Source organism: Microtus ochrogaster, unplaced genomic scaffold (assembly GCF_000317375.1).
Source record: "Microtus ochrogaster isolate Prairie Vole_2 unplaced genomic scaffold, MicOch1.0 UNK121, whole genome shotgun sequence".
Classification (NCBI taxonomy): Eukaryota; Metazoa; Chordata; class Mammalia; order Rodentia; family Cricetidae; genus Microtus; species Microtus ochrogaster.
In genome coordinates, this window is record NW_004949219.1 from 725,039 (window position 1) to 738,815 (window position 13,777).

General features: G+C 45.4%; 1 protein-coding gene across 1 annotated transcript in view; it reads right to left on the reverse strand.

Moving 5' to 3' along the window:
* Hephl1 (hephaestin like 1) overlaps positions 1 to 13,777 on the reverse strand; it is a 60,358-nt gene that overhangs the window by 20,802 nt on the left and 25,779 nt on the right. The window contains exons 7-12 of the mRNA XM_005371695.2: positions 12,937 to 13,076; positions 12,690 to 12,821; positions 10,332 to 10,543; positions 7,993 to 8,143; positions 4,845 to 5,057; positions 2,767 to 2,980 (exon numbers count right to left, since the gene is read on the reverse strand). Coding sequence (XP_005371752.1) covers positions 2,767 to 2,980; positions 4,845 to 5,057; positions 7,993 to 8,143; positions 10,332 to 10,543; positions 12,690 to 12,821; positions 12,937 to 13,076 — 1,062 coding nt within the window. The remainder of the gene's footprint in view (positions 1 to 2,766; positions 2,981 to 4,844; positions 5,058 to 7,992; positions 8,144 to 10,331; positions 10,544 to 12,689; positions 12,822 to 12,936; positions 13,077 to 13,777) is intronic.

Consider the following 13,777-nt stretch of genomic DNA (forward strand, 5'->3'; position numbering starts at 1 on the left):
AGCCCCAGTCCTTGCTCCACGCGGTTTCACCAGCATTTGCACAGAGGATATCCAATAGATACATACAATAGCACCTCTGCCCTGGCTACACTTATTGCAAGAGGAGAGAGTCTACTTTACAGTCAGCGGGGCTTAGCTGAGCTTGTGACCTGCACAGACCCTGCTTGCTATTCCCCAGCTCTCCTCTGCTGCAAAAGGCAGCAGAAATTGCTGTATGAGAGCTTTGTCGAAGCTGATGCTGGGGAGGCGCTGCCTGATGAGTCAAGAGTACGGCGAGGCCCTCATGACGGATCGCCTATAAAAGTTTTAGCAGATGCTTGGTGTATAATTATTGTTCAGTAGATGTTCATTATGGTGACTCCTGGGATTGCTAAATTATACACACACTGGTCTTCAAGCGCAAGGGTGCTAGCACCATAACTTCATTTTCTTTAACAATTTAATCTACTTTCCCCCCCAGATTTCCTCTTTTTGCACAAATCTGATGTGAAGTTGTGCTGATAGGTGTATGTATCACCATTCTGGAATTTTTATGCCTTCCCAACACACTCTAAAGAAACCCCCAATGGGTCATGGGAGAGGGTAGAAGGGGAGGGGAAGAAAAGGAGGGGAGCGAAGAAAAATGTCTAGCTAAAAAAAAAAGAAAGAAAGAAAAGAAAGAAACCCCTAATGAAAAAATTGAGGTACTGGAGAGGGTCTGTGCTGATCAGGACAGCAGTAATAAATGTCTCTGAGATGATTTGTGCCAGGAACGGGGTAAAAAATAACAGCCTTGGGGCAAATCAGATGTGTAAGCCAGAGCTGTGCCCAGATACACCTGCGAGCTTCTGCAGAGGCTGAGACAGGGGGGTCAGAAATTGAATTCCAACCTGGGTAACTCAGTGAGCTCTGGTCTCTAACAAGCAGCTGCTGATCTCAGCGGTAGAGTGCTTATGTAGCATGCAGGAGCCTCAGTTTGATCCCCAGGACTAAAACAACCATAGGCACAAAAGCTGAGATGGAGAGAGCCTGGTCTCTCGGTTCCTATCACTGGAGACACTGTGGATGTACACCTCAGGGTGTGCACAGGCCATCGTGTGTGAGGTCAGAGGAGGACGACTTTTGGGAGCTGGTTGTCTCCCCCCTCCCCCCCCCCACTGTGGTATGTGGAGATTGAACACAGGTCATCAGGCTTGGGCAGCAAGCTCCTTACCTACTGAGCCATTTTGCTGTCCCTGGGCTTCATATAAACTGATAAAACCACAGAATTTGGTATACTTTGAATGTGTGGCGGTGTCCATATTGGCTTATGGTCAATAACCAGAACAGTGGGAAATTAATTCATTTTGTCCATCTTTCCCACCAGCAGTCTCTTGTTTTTTTTTTGTGCTTTCAGCCCAGAGCCGCAGAACACGAAGCTAGACTTCCCTGCTCATTCAGATTGACTGGCGCTTCTAACATAAGTTAACGTGAAGACTGTGGTGGCTAACAGCAGCCTCTTAGTGAAATGACTGCTTTAGAAATGGCCAAGTTAGCTTTCATTTTCCACAGAAAATGTTCCACCAGTGTTTAACCTGGACCGGCAACACAAGCAGTCCCAAAGAAACATGTCTAGATTAGCAAATTATTTGTGAATAATTGAGTAGATTTTAAACATTCCTGCCCTCAGGGAAAACCCTCTCCATAGCCACTTTGATTTTTTTTTTCCATTACAGCTGCTCTTCCCCAAAACAACGGCTGGCAAGAAAGAAAAGAGACTGAAGTGTTGAGCTTCAGGAAGGCGATGCTAGAGGTGTCTGTCGGTGTACTGCAGACATGAAGGGTTTGTAGGAGGTGGCAGGTAATGAGAGCCTGGGACCGATGCTAAGAGCAGGAGAGACCATGTGTTATGTTGGAGAGAAGCGATTTTCCCTGGGACATCTGCATTCAGTTCCTGCTCTGCCAAAGGTTGCCGGGGTGCCCGCTCTTCCCGCCGAGGCTCCCTCGTCTCTGTGCCAGGGCAGCAGGAAGTGGCGGAGCAGACGTGGTAAGGTTGGGGAAGTCGGCACTCTGTGCTGGATGCCTTCCTGGTGCCCCGAGGAACTTGGTCCCGAGTTCCAGAGTAAGGACAGTGGAAAATCAAGACCTTAGTGTGGCCTGAGCACCGCCCATGCTTCAACAGTGATCCCGGCTGTGATCACTCCAATAAAGGGTCAGTCTTTCCGATTTCCTGGGTAGCTTGGAAATCTGCTCTTCCTGCCCTGGCTCAGGAATCTCTCTCATGGCAATAGGCTTAGATCATGCTTGGATGTCCCCATCTGAATCCGTGTTTGCCAGAAGCATTTCTGCTGCTCCCCTCCCCTGTACTACTGGGTCTACAGCCGCCTTTCTTCTCGCCTGGATTCCACACACCTTGTCTCCCTCATCTGGTTAATTTTTCTTCCCTGTCCACTATTACTGCAGCTCCCACTTTTCCTCTGAGCACGCCCATCTGCATGCTCATTCAAAAGTCTATCCATCCACCCGTGCATCTATCCATCCATCCGTTCATCCATCCTCCTCAGTCATGAAGCAGACCAATCTAGGGGACTAGGAGAGGCACAGGAACCCACTATGGTGCCCTTAGGGTAACCTCTGATCTACTTTCAGGTGAGGAGACAGAAGACTCGCTAATTTTCTGCACTCATAAGGAATAGTCTCCGCCTGCAGAACTGTGCCCAGAGAGCCCGGCCGCTTGGTTTCCACGGGTGCTAAGGCCCACAGAGCATGCGCAGTCCCACCGAAGAGCCGTGGCTTCGCCCATGGTACCTTTCCCCTCCTGCGTCCAAGTGCTGCTTTTCGAACTCCCAGTTTTTGTTAGGGGCATAATCCCATTCTACCTCTTCAGCGGCGATGAAAAAGGTTCTTAGCATCCCGTAGGGTGGCTCAGAAGGGTCCCTGTTGCCACAGCTGCTGACCTCATAGATCTGACCCATGCCTCTCACGAAATGGTGCAAGGTGGAACAGAACACCTTGAAAATACCTGGAGGAGAAAAGGCTTGGCATGGTGCCCACGACTTGATAGTTCTGGTGGTGGTGATCTTACCAAATTTAAGCATCTTATCCCAACATCAGTAACCAGGAATGCAGACATTTAGAATACCAACCTCACGGTATTTTTTATGGCATACCTAATGAGGAATAAATTACTTTGACTATAATATTTTTGAGGGAAAATATTACTTAAAATTTATTTGTAGTATGGAAAAATCAGAATATTGTGGCCGAGAAAGGACTTCTCTGGACCATTCCTGTTGTACACACCTGCTTCCAGTCGCTTCTGGAAAACTACTGATTCTTATGACTCTCAGCCCAGCCGAGTTTATAGAGAACTCATTACCTATGAGATGAAAGACCTAGACAACGTTCAAATTAGGCCACGGTTAGGATTCTGCCCTGAAGGATTTCGTGAATTATAAAGCAAGTAAGCATGAAAGTCAAATGGATTACTCCATTACAGCCTTGAGCCAGGGAGGGCTCATGTATCTCATGAGGGGTGTATCTCATGAGGGGTGGAACAGAGGAAGGAAGGAAAAGATCACCTGTAGTTCTCTATAGAATACAAGCTATGATGTCTGGCTGAGATTTATGTAATTTAAAAACTGAAGTTCTATACATGTTGGCATCTGAGATGTGTATGTATGTGTGTATTTAGAATATACATATATTCAAATTAAACTCACCATACAATTATGTAAAATGAAATCATTGATGATATTAACTATCAATAAAATTGTTGGATCAATCTTCCCATTCTCTAAAAGTGTTCTTTGAGGCAACTGATTAGCTGTCTATAATCACTTACAGCAACAGAGAGAGCTCTGCTCTTGCTTCACAAGAATTATGCTTCACATAATTTAGCTGTTGTCTAAATTATGACTGTCATTTCTGGGTGAGCAGAGTTGGTTAGTTCAATGGGTCCAGTTCACCCACTTCGAAAAGAATCCCAATAAAGCATAGTTAATACAAAAGGTATTATTAGTATTATAGACACTAGGAGCATCTTTTTAAAACCATAGAGAAAACACCCAGGAAAGACCTCTCTCTACATCATAGAGAAGACACCTGGGAAAGACCTCTCTCTACATGGACTTTTATCCCAACAGAAAACAATCACTAGTTCATTGTGGCTTCTCAACAATGGAGCCATTAAATTCTCCAGGAGCGAAGGAAAACAGTGTGAGTTGCTATCTACTGTCTGCTCTACCCACACCTCTCTGTCTCTGTTTCCTGGTTCTGCATCTCTCTCTCTCTCTCTCTCTCTCTCTCTCTCTCTCTCTCTCTCTCTCTCTCTCTCTGTGTGTGTGTGTGTGTGTGTGTGTGTGTATGAGTGCATGTGCAAGATGTGGTAGTTTGAAAGACAATGGCCCCATAGGGAGTGGTACTATTAGGAGGTGTGACCTTGTTGGAAGAAATGTGTCACTGTGAGGATGGGCCTTGAGGTCTCTTTTGCTCAAGCTACACTCAGTGTGGCACACAGTTTCTTCTGCTGTCTGCAGATCAAGATGCAGAACTACCAGCTCCCTCTCTGCCTTATGTCTACCATGTTTCCTGCCAAGACAATAACGGACTAAACCTCTGAAACTGTAAGCCACCCCAACTAAGTATTTTCCTTTATAAAAGTTGCCTTGGTCCTGGTGTCTCTTCATAGCAATAGGAACCCTAACTAAGACAGAGGCCAAAGGACCACCTGGACTGTCTTTCCTTGGGAGCCATCTACCTCAGTTTGAAACAAAGTCTTTCATTGGCTGAGACGCAACCATTAGATGAGGCTGGCCAACCAGCAAGCCTCAGGAATGGCCCTGTTCCCACTGCTGAAGCACTAGGTGTCGGTACATATGGTTTACCTGCATGGTCCGGCTGCATGAACGCCGTGGTGGCCATGTGGGGAAACAGAGCCAGAGAGTCACGATGAGTCCCTCGTAGGTGGATGGTGTTGCCTTGAAAATAAACTCCGTGCATGTCTGTGTCGGTGCCCATCCCAATCAAGTGCCAAGAAACTCTGTCCTTCTTGCACATGCTTAGTCCTGGCTGGCTGCCGTACATGTAGCCATTGATAGCTAAATGGAAGGAGGAAGGACCGTGAGCGCCTATTGTGGACTATTAGGCTAACATGTCTTACATTCATTTGTGCTGTGGAATATTGTTTAATGATGCAAAGATATGTTGCATTCTTTTATGTTGCTTTTGTTTAACTCTATAAAGCTGTGTTACTTTGCCTGCCTAAGCACCTGATTGGTCTAATAGAGAGCTGAACAGCCAATAGCTAGACAGGAGAGGGATAGGTGGGGCTGCCAGGCAGAGAGATAAATAGGCGGAGAAGTCTAGACTTGAAAGAGAAGAAGGAGGAAAGAGAAAAGGAGAAGGAGGGGAGGATGCCAGGGGCCACACAGCCACTTAGCCACAGAGTAAGAAGGGGAAAGAGATATATGGAACAAAGAAAGGTAAAAATCTCGGAGGTTAAGTGTAGTTAAAGAGAAAATGGATAATTTTAAACTAGAAAAGCTGGCTAGAAACAAGGTCAGGCATTCATAAGTAAGAATAAGTCTCCATGTATTTATTTGGGAGCTGGGTGTCAGGCCCCCAACGAGTAAAATCAACATGAGGGCCCATTGTAATTTTGTAGCCATATTGAAAACAATATCTCCCAAAGCAATTATCAGTGGGTTTGACGGAGCATATGAACAGTACATAAGATCCTTGCTACTAGAGGATGAATGTTAATAGAAAAAAACCCACATGATGTGTAGAATTAACAATAAATCTGAAAATATACTAAATTTATAAAATTTAGCAATACATATTCTAAGACAGTAATCACTAAGGTATAAGGTTGTTTTCTGCAGGTCTGTTTGTTAGTATGACAAAACTGCCTGATAGCCTGTTGGAAAGCCTTTCAGTTAACATTCTATTTGTGTATGTTGGAAGAGCATCATCCCTATAAGGATGTCATTTGAGGGGACTGGAGAGATGGCTCAGTGGTTAAGAGCACCAGTTGCTCCTCCAGAGGACCCAGGTTCAATTCTCAGCACCCACAGGGTGATACAATCATCTGTAATTCTAGTCCCAGGGAATCTGACTCCCTCTTCTGCCTTCCATAGGCCACATGGTGCATAAGCAAACATGAAGGCAAAACATCCATCTGCATAATAAAATAATTTCAAAAAAATATCAGTTGACTTCCCCATCTTCTCATATTCCTCTAGAAAAAAATCTTGATATAAAAATTATTTTCTTTGAGGTTCTTATCCTGTTATCTTTTCCAAGTGACTTCATCCGTTATTGGCATATTGGATTCAATTAATTTAATTGAGACAGATTCTCATTTGTTGATGACTTTACATCTGCTTCTAGAATAAGTTATCAGATGTTTGTTTACAGAGTTCCTAGATCCTGAGGAACTAGAAGTGTTTCAGTAAATTGGCATTGCATTTGCAGATATGAGCAGTAGGCAGACTGGGGGTGTTTCTGGAAGGTTAGGACTTGAGTAAGGAACTTGTGTCTAATGGTCGCTTGTCCACCCTGATGAGAGAGTGAGAGGTCTAGTGGGATGGTCTTCTCATATAATCTTGTACATAAGATGTGTCTGTTGTCTGAACCAGCGAAGCTTACCAAGTGCGCTTAAATTTAGAATTACTAGTAAAAGAAGCCCCAGGGCTTCTAAAAGGAACGTATTTTTAAAGAGACGTTCATAATACTTTCACCAGTAAACTATCTAAACCTTGTCTACAAAATTTGAAAGAGTATTACCATAAAGTTGGGTACTAAGCAATCTAGCACTTAAATGAGTTGGAAGAGAATCTTTTCTGACTCTAGACATGGATTTAATGCTTCTGTTTCTAGTCCTTTCATTCATTCATCAAATACCATTTGAATACAGCTTATAAAATACACACAGCTCATGGCAGGGCACCATAAGAAGCCTTTAATCCTTAGGGGTTTTTTTTTTTGGGGGGGTCCTTTCCAGGCCATACAAACACGATTGGAACTAGAATCCAGCATATAACTTACACAAAATTTGAGCCTAGAAACCTTGATTTCTCTGAAGTGTGCTTTTTGATAATGTGAACATGAGTGTCACATGGTCAAATTACACTGAAGCTGGATTTGATGTGGCCCATCAGCTGTGTTATATGCCGATCATCTCTTTTATTATCAACTGAAAAATATAATGATGCATGCCTGCAATCCCAGCACTTATAAGGTGTAGGCAGAGGGATCAGGTGTTCAGCATTTGAGGCCAGGCTAGGATACAAGAGTCCCTGTCTCACAAATCATCAAACAAACAAACAAACATCAGAAACAAATTCCATGTCCAGTTATAGAAAAACTATGCTGGAAGCTGATGCTGAAGGTCACTGCTCCCTGAATTCCACAGGTCTAAGAGGTGTCTCTGTTGGATCTGAGCACCGGGCATTATGGGAGCCTGTGACCTGATTGCTGTGGGTTATTGTAACCTTGGACTTCGGGAACTCCTGAGATGTGGAGGGATCTGAGAGCCTATTCGTGCATTCTTCTCTATTGTTCTAAAAGGTAATGGAAACGTTATGCTGGGAGCTGCCCTGGGAGGCCTCACAGCCACACACACACTGAAATATTAGTGTGCTGGCGAGCTGCTTGCTCTTATGGTTCTGCTGTCGGGCTGAGGCCGACAGAATCCTCTGTTAGTCTCGGACAATCACTGGAGGCTTGTCATCATGATATAAAAAGAATCAAGTCATTTCTCCTGAACTGAGATGAGGTGTTTGAGGAATTTAATCCTGCAGCAGTCGCTCATCGTAATTGACTACAAACCCTCAGTGTGCTCATTCTCCTGGTCTCCTGTTAAGGGCGGCACGAGGCCTTAGAAGTGTCAGACTCCCAGCAGCTCTGGGAGCTCATGAAGCTGAAGGCGTGAAATGATTCACCTCGTGACCCTGAGCAATACCAAAGACACCAAAGTTAGGCAGTGGGGTGGACTCAGCACACTTCCGAGCATGCCTCAGCCTTTTGTACCGTGCATCCTGTTGGACTTCACAAACTCCTTGTCTTCTTTGTTGACACTGAAGGGGCGCCAAGTAAACTTCTGGATGTTCTCATCGAGATATCTGCTGAGATTCTCATCAAAGACCGTGAACAGCAGGTAAAATTCCTTGTCTATTCCTTTCTAGAGAAAATGAAGAAACCAAGACATACGATGTACAGCCTGAATAGTCCTAGAATTCACACAAAGTGGGTTTCCACATTAGCCATAGACCCGCCCATCATTTCGTAAGTCAGAACTCTGAGTGCGGTCTGTCTGTTGCTGTCCTCGTGTCTAACACGTGCTGTCCAAACCATTCTCTCTCCTGCTGCTTGCCTCACAGCAATCCTTAGCAATGGTATCGGGTTGCCTCTCTCTCCATGACGTTGTGTAAGCTCAATGACCCCCTTCCCACTCGCCTGCTCTTCCTGTAATCTACACATTTTTATCATTGTGTGAGGGGGGGGAGAGTAAGAGGGAAGAAGTGGGGGAGGGAAATAGGAAAAGAGATGGGGGAGGAAGGAACTGACAGAAGGTAGAATTGGAAATTTAATTGACTGGCTGTGTGGAGGGCAGTGACGGTCAGAATCAACCTTATGTCACCTGACCATAGTCTGCGACCCACCTTCAGCTCTGGGAGAGTTAGTGACTGACAACTGGCTGGGAGGAAACCCTCCTCTCTAAGCCCCTCCCTCTCTCTGCCTGCCTAGAAGAATCGTGACCAGGTTTTAGTCTACAGAGAGACTGACATATTTTCTAAGGTACCTTTTACACTTCAAATGACTGGGTAGTGGTGGCACATGCCTTTAATCCCAGGATTTGGGAGGCAGAATCTCTGTGAGTTCAAGGCCAGCCTGGTCTATAGAGCTAGTTTTAGGACAGCTAGGGCTGTTACACAAAGAAACGCTGTCTCAAAAGGCAAACAAACAAGCGAAGTCATTTGAAGTGTAAAAGGTACCTTAGAAAGTATGTCAGTCTCTCTGTAGACTAAAACCTGGTCACGATTCTTCTACCACTACCCAGTGTTACAAATGATTTTATCTTAGGCCAAATGGTTTTATTTATTAACTAAACATGGGTTTTTTACTATTTTTTCTTGCTGTCTGTTTTTAATCAATCTTGACTTAGCAACATTCTTTGAAGACTATGAGGAATTGTTAAAATTTTCATTGAGTAGATACAACAGAAAGAAAAAGAAGGAAAGAAAATCAGAACTACTTTACAAGTAGTTTCTGTCTCTTAATCTCTTTGACTCAGGACTTCCCAACAGTGATAAGCAGGTTAGCCTACTTGGGATAGGGACAGTAAGATGCTTCCAAGTCCCCAATTCTAATGACCTTCAGATTTACTAGCTGTAGTTCCTTGAGTGTCTCTCAGTGTCTCTTTGGCCTCTGCTTCTTCACCTTTGAAATGCAAACCACCACACAGCACTGCCTTCTGTGGCTGTTGAGGCACAGGGCACACACCCACTAAATGCAAACCACCACACGGCACTGCCTTCTGTGGCTGTTGAGGCACAGGGCACACACCCACTGTGTTTCACAGCACAGCTTTCTAAAGCTGCTTCCTCAGAGAGATAACTGACAATCCAAGACAGACCAAGAGTTTTCTGTCCTGGATAAATAGTTCTTGAGCCCCTGTAAGAGGCCTGTACAATGCCAGATATTGTAAGATAACAGCACTTATGTGAATTAGCCTGCTGTTTCTGATTGGGAGGTAACTGATGAAATGTGTGGTTGAGTGAGCAGATTTTCCACTTTTCATAAGTGTGTTTAAATTGTGTAACTGCAACTTGGAACACTAGGTTTGGGGCTGTCCATCCATACATCCACCCAAACCCTAGAGCAGGGTCATACAAGAAGCTGTCTATGTGCCTTCTCTTTCTTTCAGCCACCATGATTGATTTCCAGTGACTTACAGCAACCCTCAGCTTTGACAGTCTAGAATCACCTGGAGATTCTGATTGGACTCTGATTGGTGTGGAGTGGTTGGATAAAGGAAGCCAGAAATGCTCATGGATGTGACCAAGTCAGAGACCTCTCTCAGCAAGAAGGATCCCAATCACATACCCTTACAGATGTTGAAGAGTCAAGAATTAAGGCAACAGACAGCTAAGAATGCCAACCAAATATCAACCACACCACAAACAGAAATGCTAAGATCTTGAGTCATGGTCTCAATTTTTCAAAAATTAAGCAAACCCTCATAACCACAGAAGTCAATTTCAGAAGGCAATGCTTCGTCACCGGCCGTTGCTGCTCAACTTCCAGCTACACTGCCAATCCTTCCTATCCACTGCCCTGGGAAGAGTGTGGTGACACTGGTGGCCTACCTGTGTCCCATCAGCATTGAGGGCACCTTTTTTACAGACCAGCAAAGGTCCCACGAGCCCAGCACTAGTGTCCTTGATTGGCTGGACTGCTGAGAAGTAAAGATAGGTCAGGCAAGGGGGATCTTCATCTGTCGGGCTGACACTCTCCGGCACTGTCCACCTGTAGGTGAAGGTTTCGCCTGGCTTGACATGAGCCCCTGGTTTCAGAAATCCTGAGGATACAAATGAAACCATTTGACAAGCCAAGAACAAACTTGCCAGGCTGGGTCTCAGTTTTGCGTGACTCTCTCTGATGACATATTTTAGAAAAGGAAGGTTATTTTTTTTTCTTACAAATTCTACACTGAGAACCCCTGAACCTCAGACACTATTTTATGAGATAAATACTGAAATCAAAGTGTTGCTTTCTTTGCAGGTTGTGTTCTGTTTTATTCTCACACCATGCTTAGCCAGCCAGTTTTAAACGAATGATAGTGTTTCATTCACACAATTGAACACAAGTCTGTAAGATGGCACCAAATAACTTCTATGGGAAACATATCATACTCAGTCCTACACAAGACACCTGAGAAATTCAGCAAGAAACCTATCTTTGGGAGCTGGAGAGAAGGCTCAGCAGTTAGGAGCACATACTGCTCTTGCAGAGGACCTGAGATCAGTGCCCAGCATCCATATCAGGAGGCTCACAACAGCCTGTAACTCCAGTTCCAGGAGATCTAATACCTTCTGATATCAGTAAAGACCTGCACACACAGACACACACAGACACAGACACAGACACAGACACACACACACACACACACAGATACACAGGCTCGTACACACAAGAATTTAAAAATAAATCATCAAAACAAAACACCTGGGAGGCAAATGTAGCAAATAAATCAAGCAGCAAAAGCCAGAGCTCTTGAGTAAGTGTCCAGGATTCAGGGCTGCTAAACAGGCAGCCTGGGCTGAAACTAAGATTGCAAATCTCTGCACTTAGCTCTGTCTTGGTGCTGTCAAGGGCACACTGGTCTCTCTGACGTGGACAAGGCTACACGTTTACTCTGCCTCTGACTTTTGCTCTTCAAAAAGTTGCCCAGTGAGTTTTCTGAATAGAAAAGTGGAAAATGTAAACATTTTTACTGTCTCCTGTGTTTCCTGTGAACTGACCCCACCCCAGCAACCCTGAGTATCTGGGACTGGGGAGCAGAGGGTAGACAGGGGGTGTCATGAGCTCAGAAGTTCTGCGGCAGGAGGTAGGGTGGATCTGAGAGAGCACCTCCCTCCTCCGTTCTGTTTCAACCATCACCATCACCATAAAGTCTGCTCTCCACTGGCATGGTTTCATTCTAGATCTCAAGGACTTATCCCAGGCGGCCATGATGTCTAGTGCAGAGATGGGAGGTGTACCAAAAACCCTGGCGTATCAGCAACGCAAGACTAGTTCCTGCTGCCTTTCCTGCGTGCAGGGAGCCTGTGCTCCTGCTCTTTGAGGGACGGAGGCTGCAGATGTTGGCTCACAATACTGACTTCTTATAAATATCTGCTCATGGATTTGACAGAGACCATGTGTGGAATGGCCAACAAAACGGTGAGGCCAGATTCTTCCCCTCAGCTCTCACAGCAGCATTTTCTGAAATGTGTAGTAGATGCACTCTCCATGTGGGGAACTGGAGGAGACTGTGGCTCAGTCTCTGTCACTGAGGGAAAGGGAAGAAATGAACATTTTCTAGGAGGTGACTGGGCTGAACTGAGCCCCAAATGCTCTCGGTCCTCTCAAAGCCTTGTGAGGTTGGTGTTAGGGTGTGTAATTGATCAGCAAGAGGAACAACAGCCACTCTTGGAATTGGGAAAAGAAGAGACTAAGAACGTGAACCAAACTTGTAGATGATGGGTGTACTCATTCATGTGGGGGGTGTAATGTGGGTGCATTCATTGAGAGGTCAGAGGTCAACTCTGCACACCTTCCTTCAATCACTCTCCATCTTACTCTTTGAGATAGGTCTCTCACTGAACACGTAGCTCACTGACTTCTACACTGGTCATCCACAAGTTTCAGGGAGCTTTACACACACACACACACGCGCACACACACACACACGCATGCACACATGAATCACATGCACACATGAAACATGCGCGCGCACACACACACACACACACACACACACACACACACACACACACCAATGCTGGGGTTCCAGAATATTCCATACTGCTCCCAGCTTTGGCATGGGTGCTTGGGATCCAAACTCAGGCCTTCATGCTTGCACGGTAAGCTCTCTGCCTGCTGAGTCACCCCCAGAACCTCTGTCTCCTTCCTAACCCTTCCCTCACTCATCCTGTGTCCTGGGTACGTAGGTGGAGACTTACCATCTATATTTGGGGCTGCGTCCGACCCCTTGTCATAGAACACACCATGGGGTAAAATGCTGTAGACCTTGTCAGCTTTGTTGGCAAAGGTCACTAGCAGGGTGTCCCCTACCTCTGCCTTGATGACTGGACCTGGGAAGCCAGAGAAGAGGATGAAAAGAGACAGGAGAAGCAAATCAGAGTATTCTGAAATGATGTCTACTCCCAGGTGAATCTACCCCTCAACATCAGAATGCATATCCTGTACCAAGGATTCCAAGATGATCCTGGGTCTCAGAGGGCATCTTTCTTCGACTGAAGGTGGCATCAACATATTCTGTGTACCGAGCCTTCCAATATCGTCCTCCTATTCTGTTTTCAGCTTGTGTGAAGTACGCTGCAGAGTCACTGTGAAAAGACGTGGGAGTCTGAGAATCTATCTGGATGCATCTCCCAGATGCACTCATCCTGGAACCTCATTTTGCATCTGTTCCAGGGAATCAAACACCCTCTTCTGGCCTCCACAGGCACCAGACTTGCACGTGGTGCATAGTCATGCATATAGGCAAAATTCTTATATACATAAAATACAATTATTTTTATCAACTTGAAAAAGACTATGTCATATGGAAGCCCAGAGACTTAAGAGGCAACACTAGACTTGGGTTTCGAAGGAAAGGTGTCATTTAACTGGACAGGGAGGAAAAGGACAGAGAGGCTGGGCGGTTTGCACAGCTTCCCATTAGATCTCACGGCTTATCTCAGTAGAGATTTCCTTATCCCCTGACACTGCCCCACATGGGCAACGGCCATCCATTCTGTGGTGCAGTTTCTCAGATGGCCCTGACCACCATTGTTTGCACTTAAGGCGTTCTCAGGAAATGCCTGGTACACAAAGGAGAGAGTGGATGAGCGAGCGAGTGAATGAGCGAGTGTGTTAGTGAATGAGTGGATGACAGAGTGAATGAGTGAATGAATGAGCGTGTTGGTGAACGAGTGAGTGAATGAGTGAGCGTGTTAGTGAACGAGTGAGTGAACAAGTGAGGGTGTTGGTGAACGAGTGGGTGAACGAGTGAGCGTGTTAATGAACGAGTGGGTGAACGAGTGAG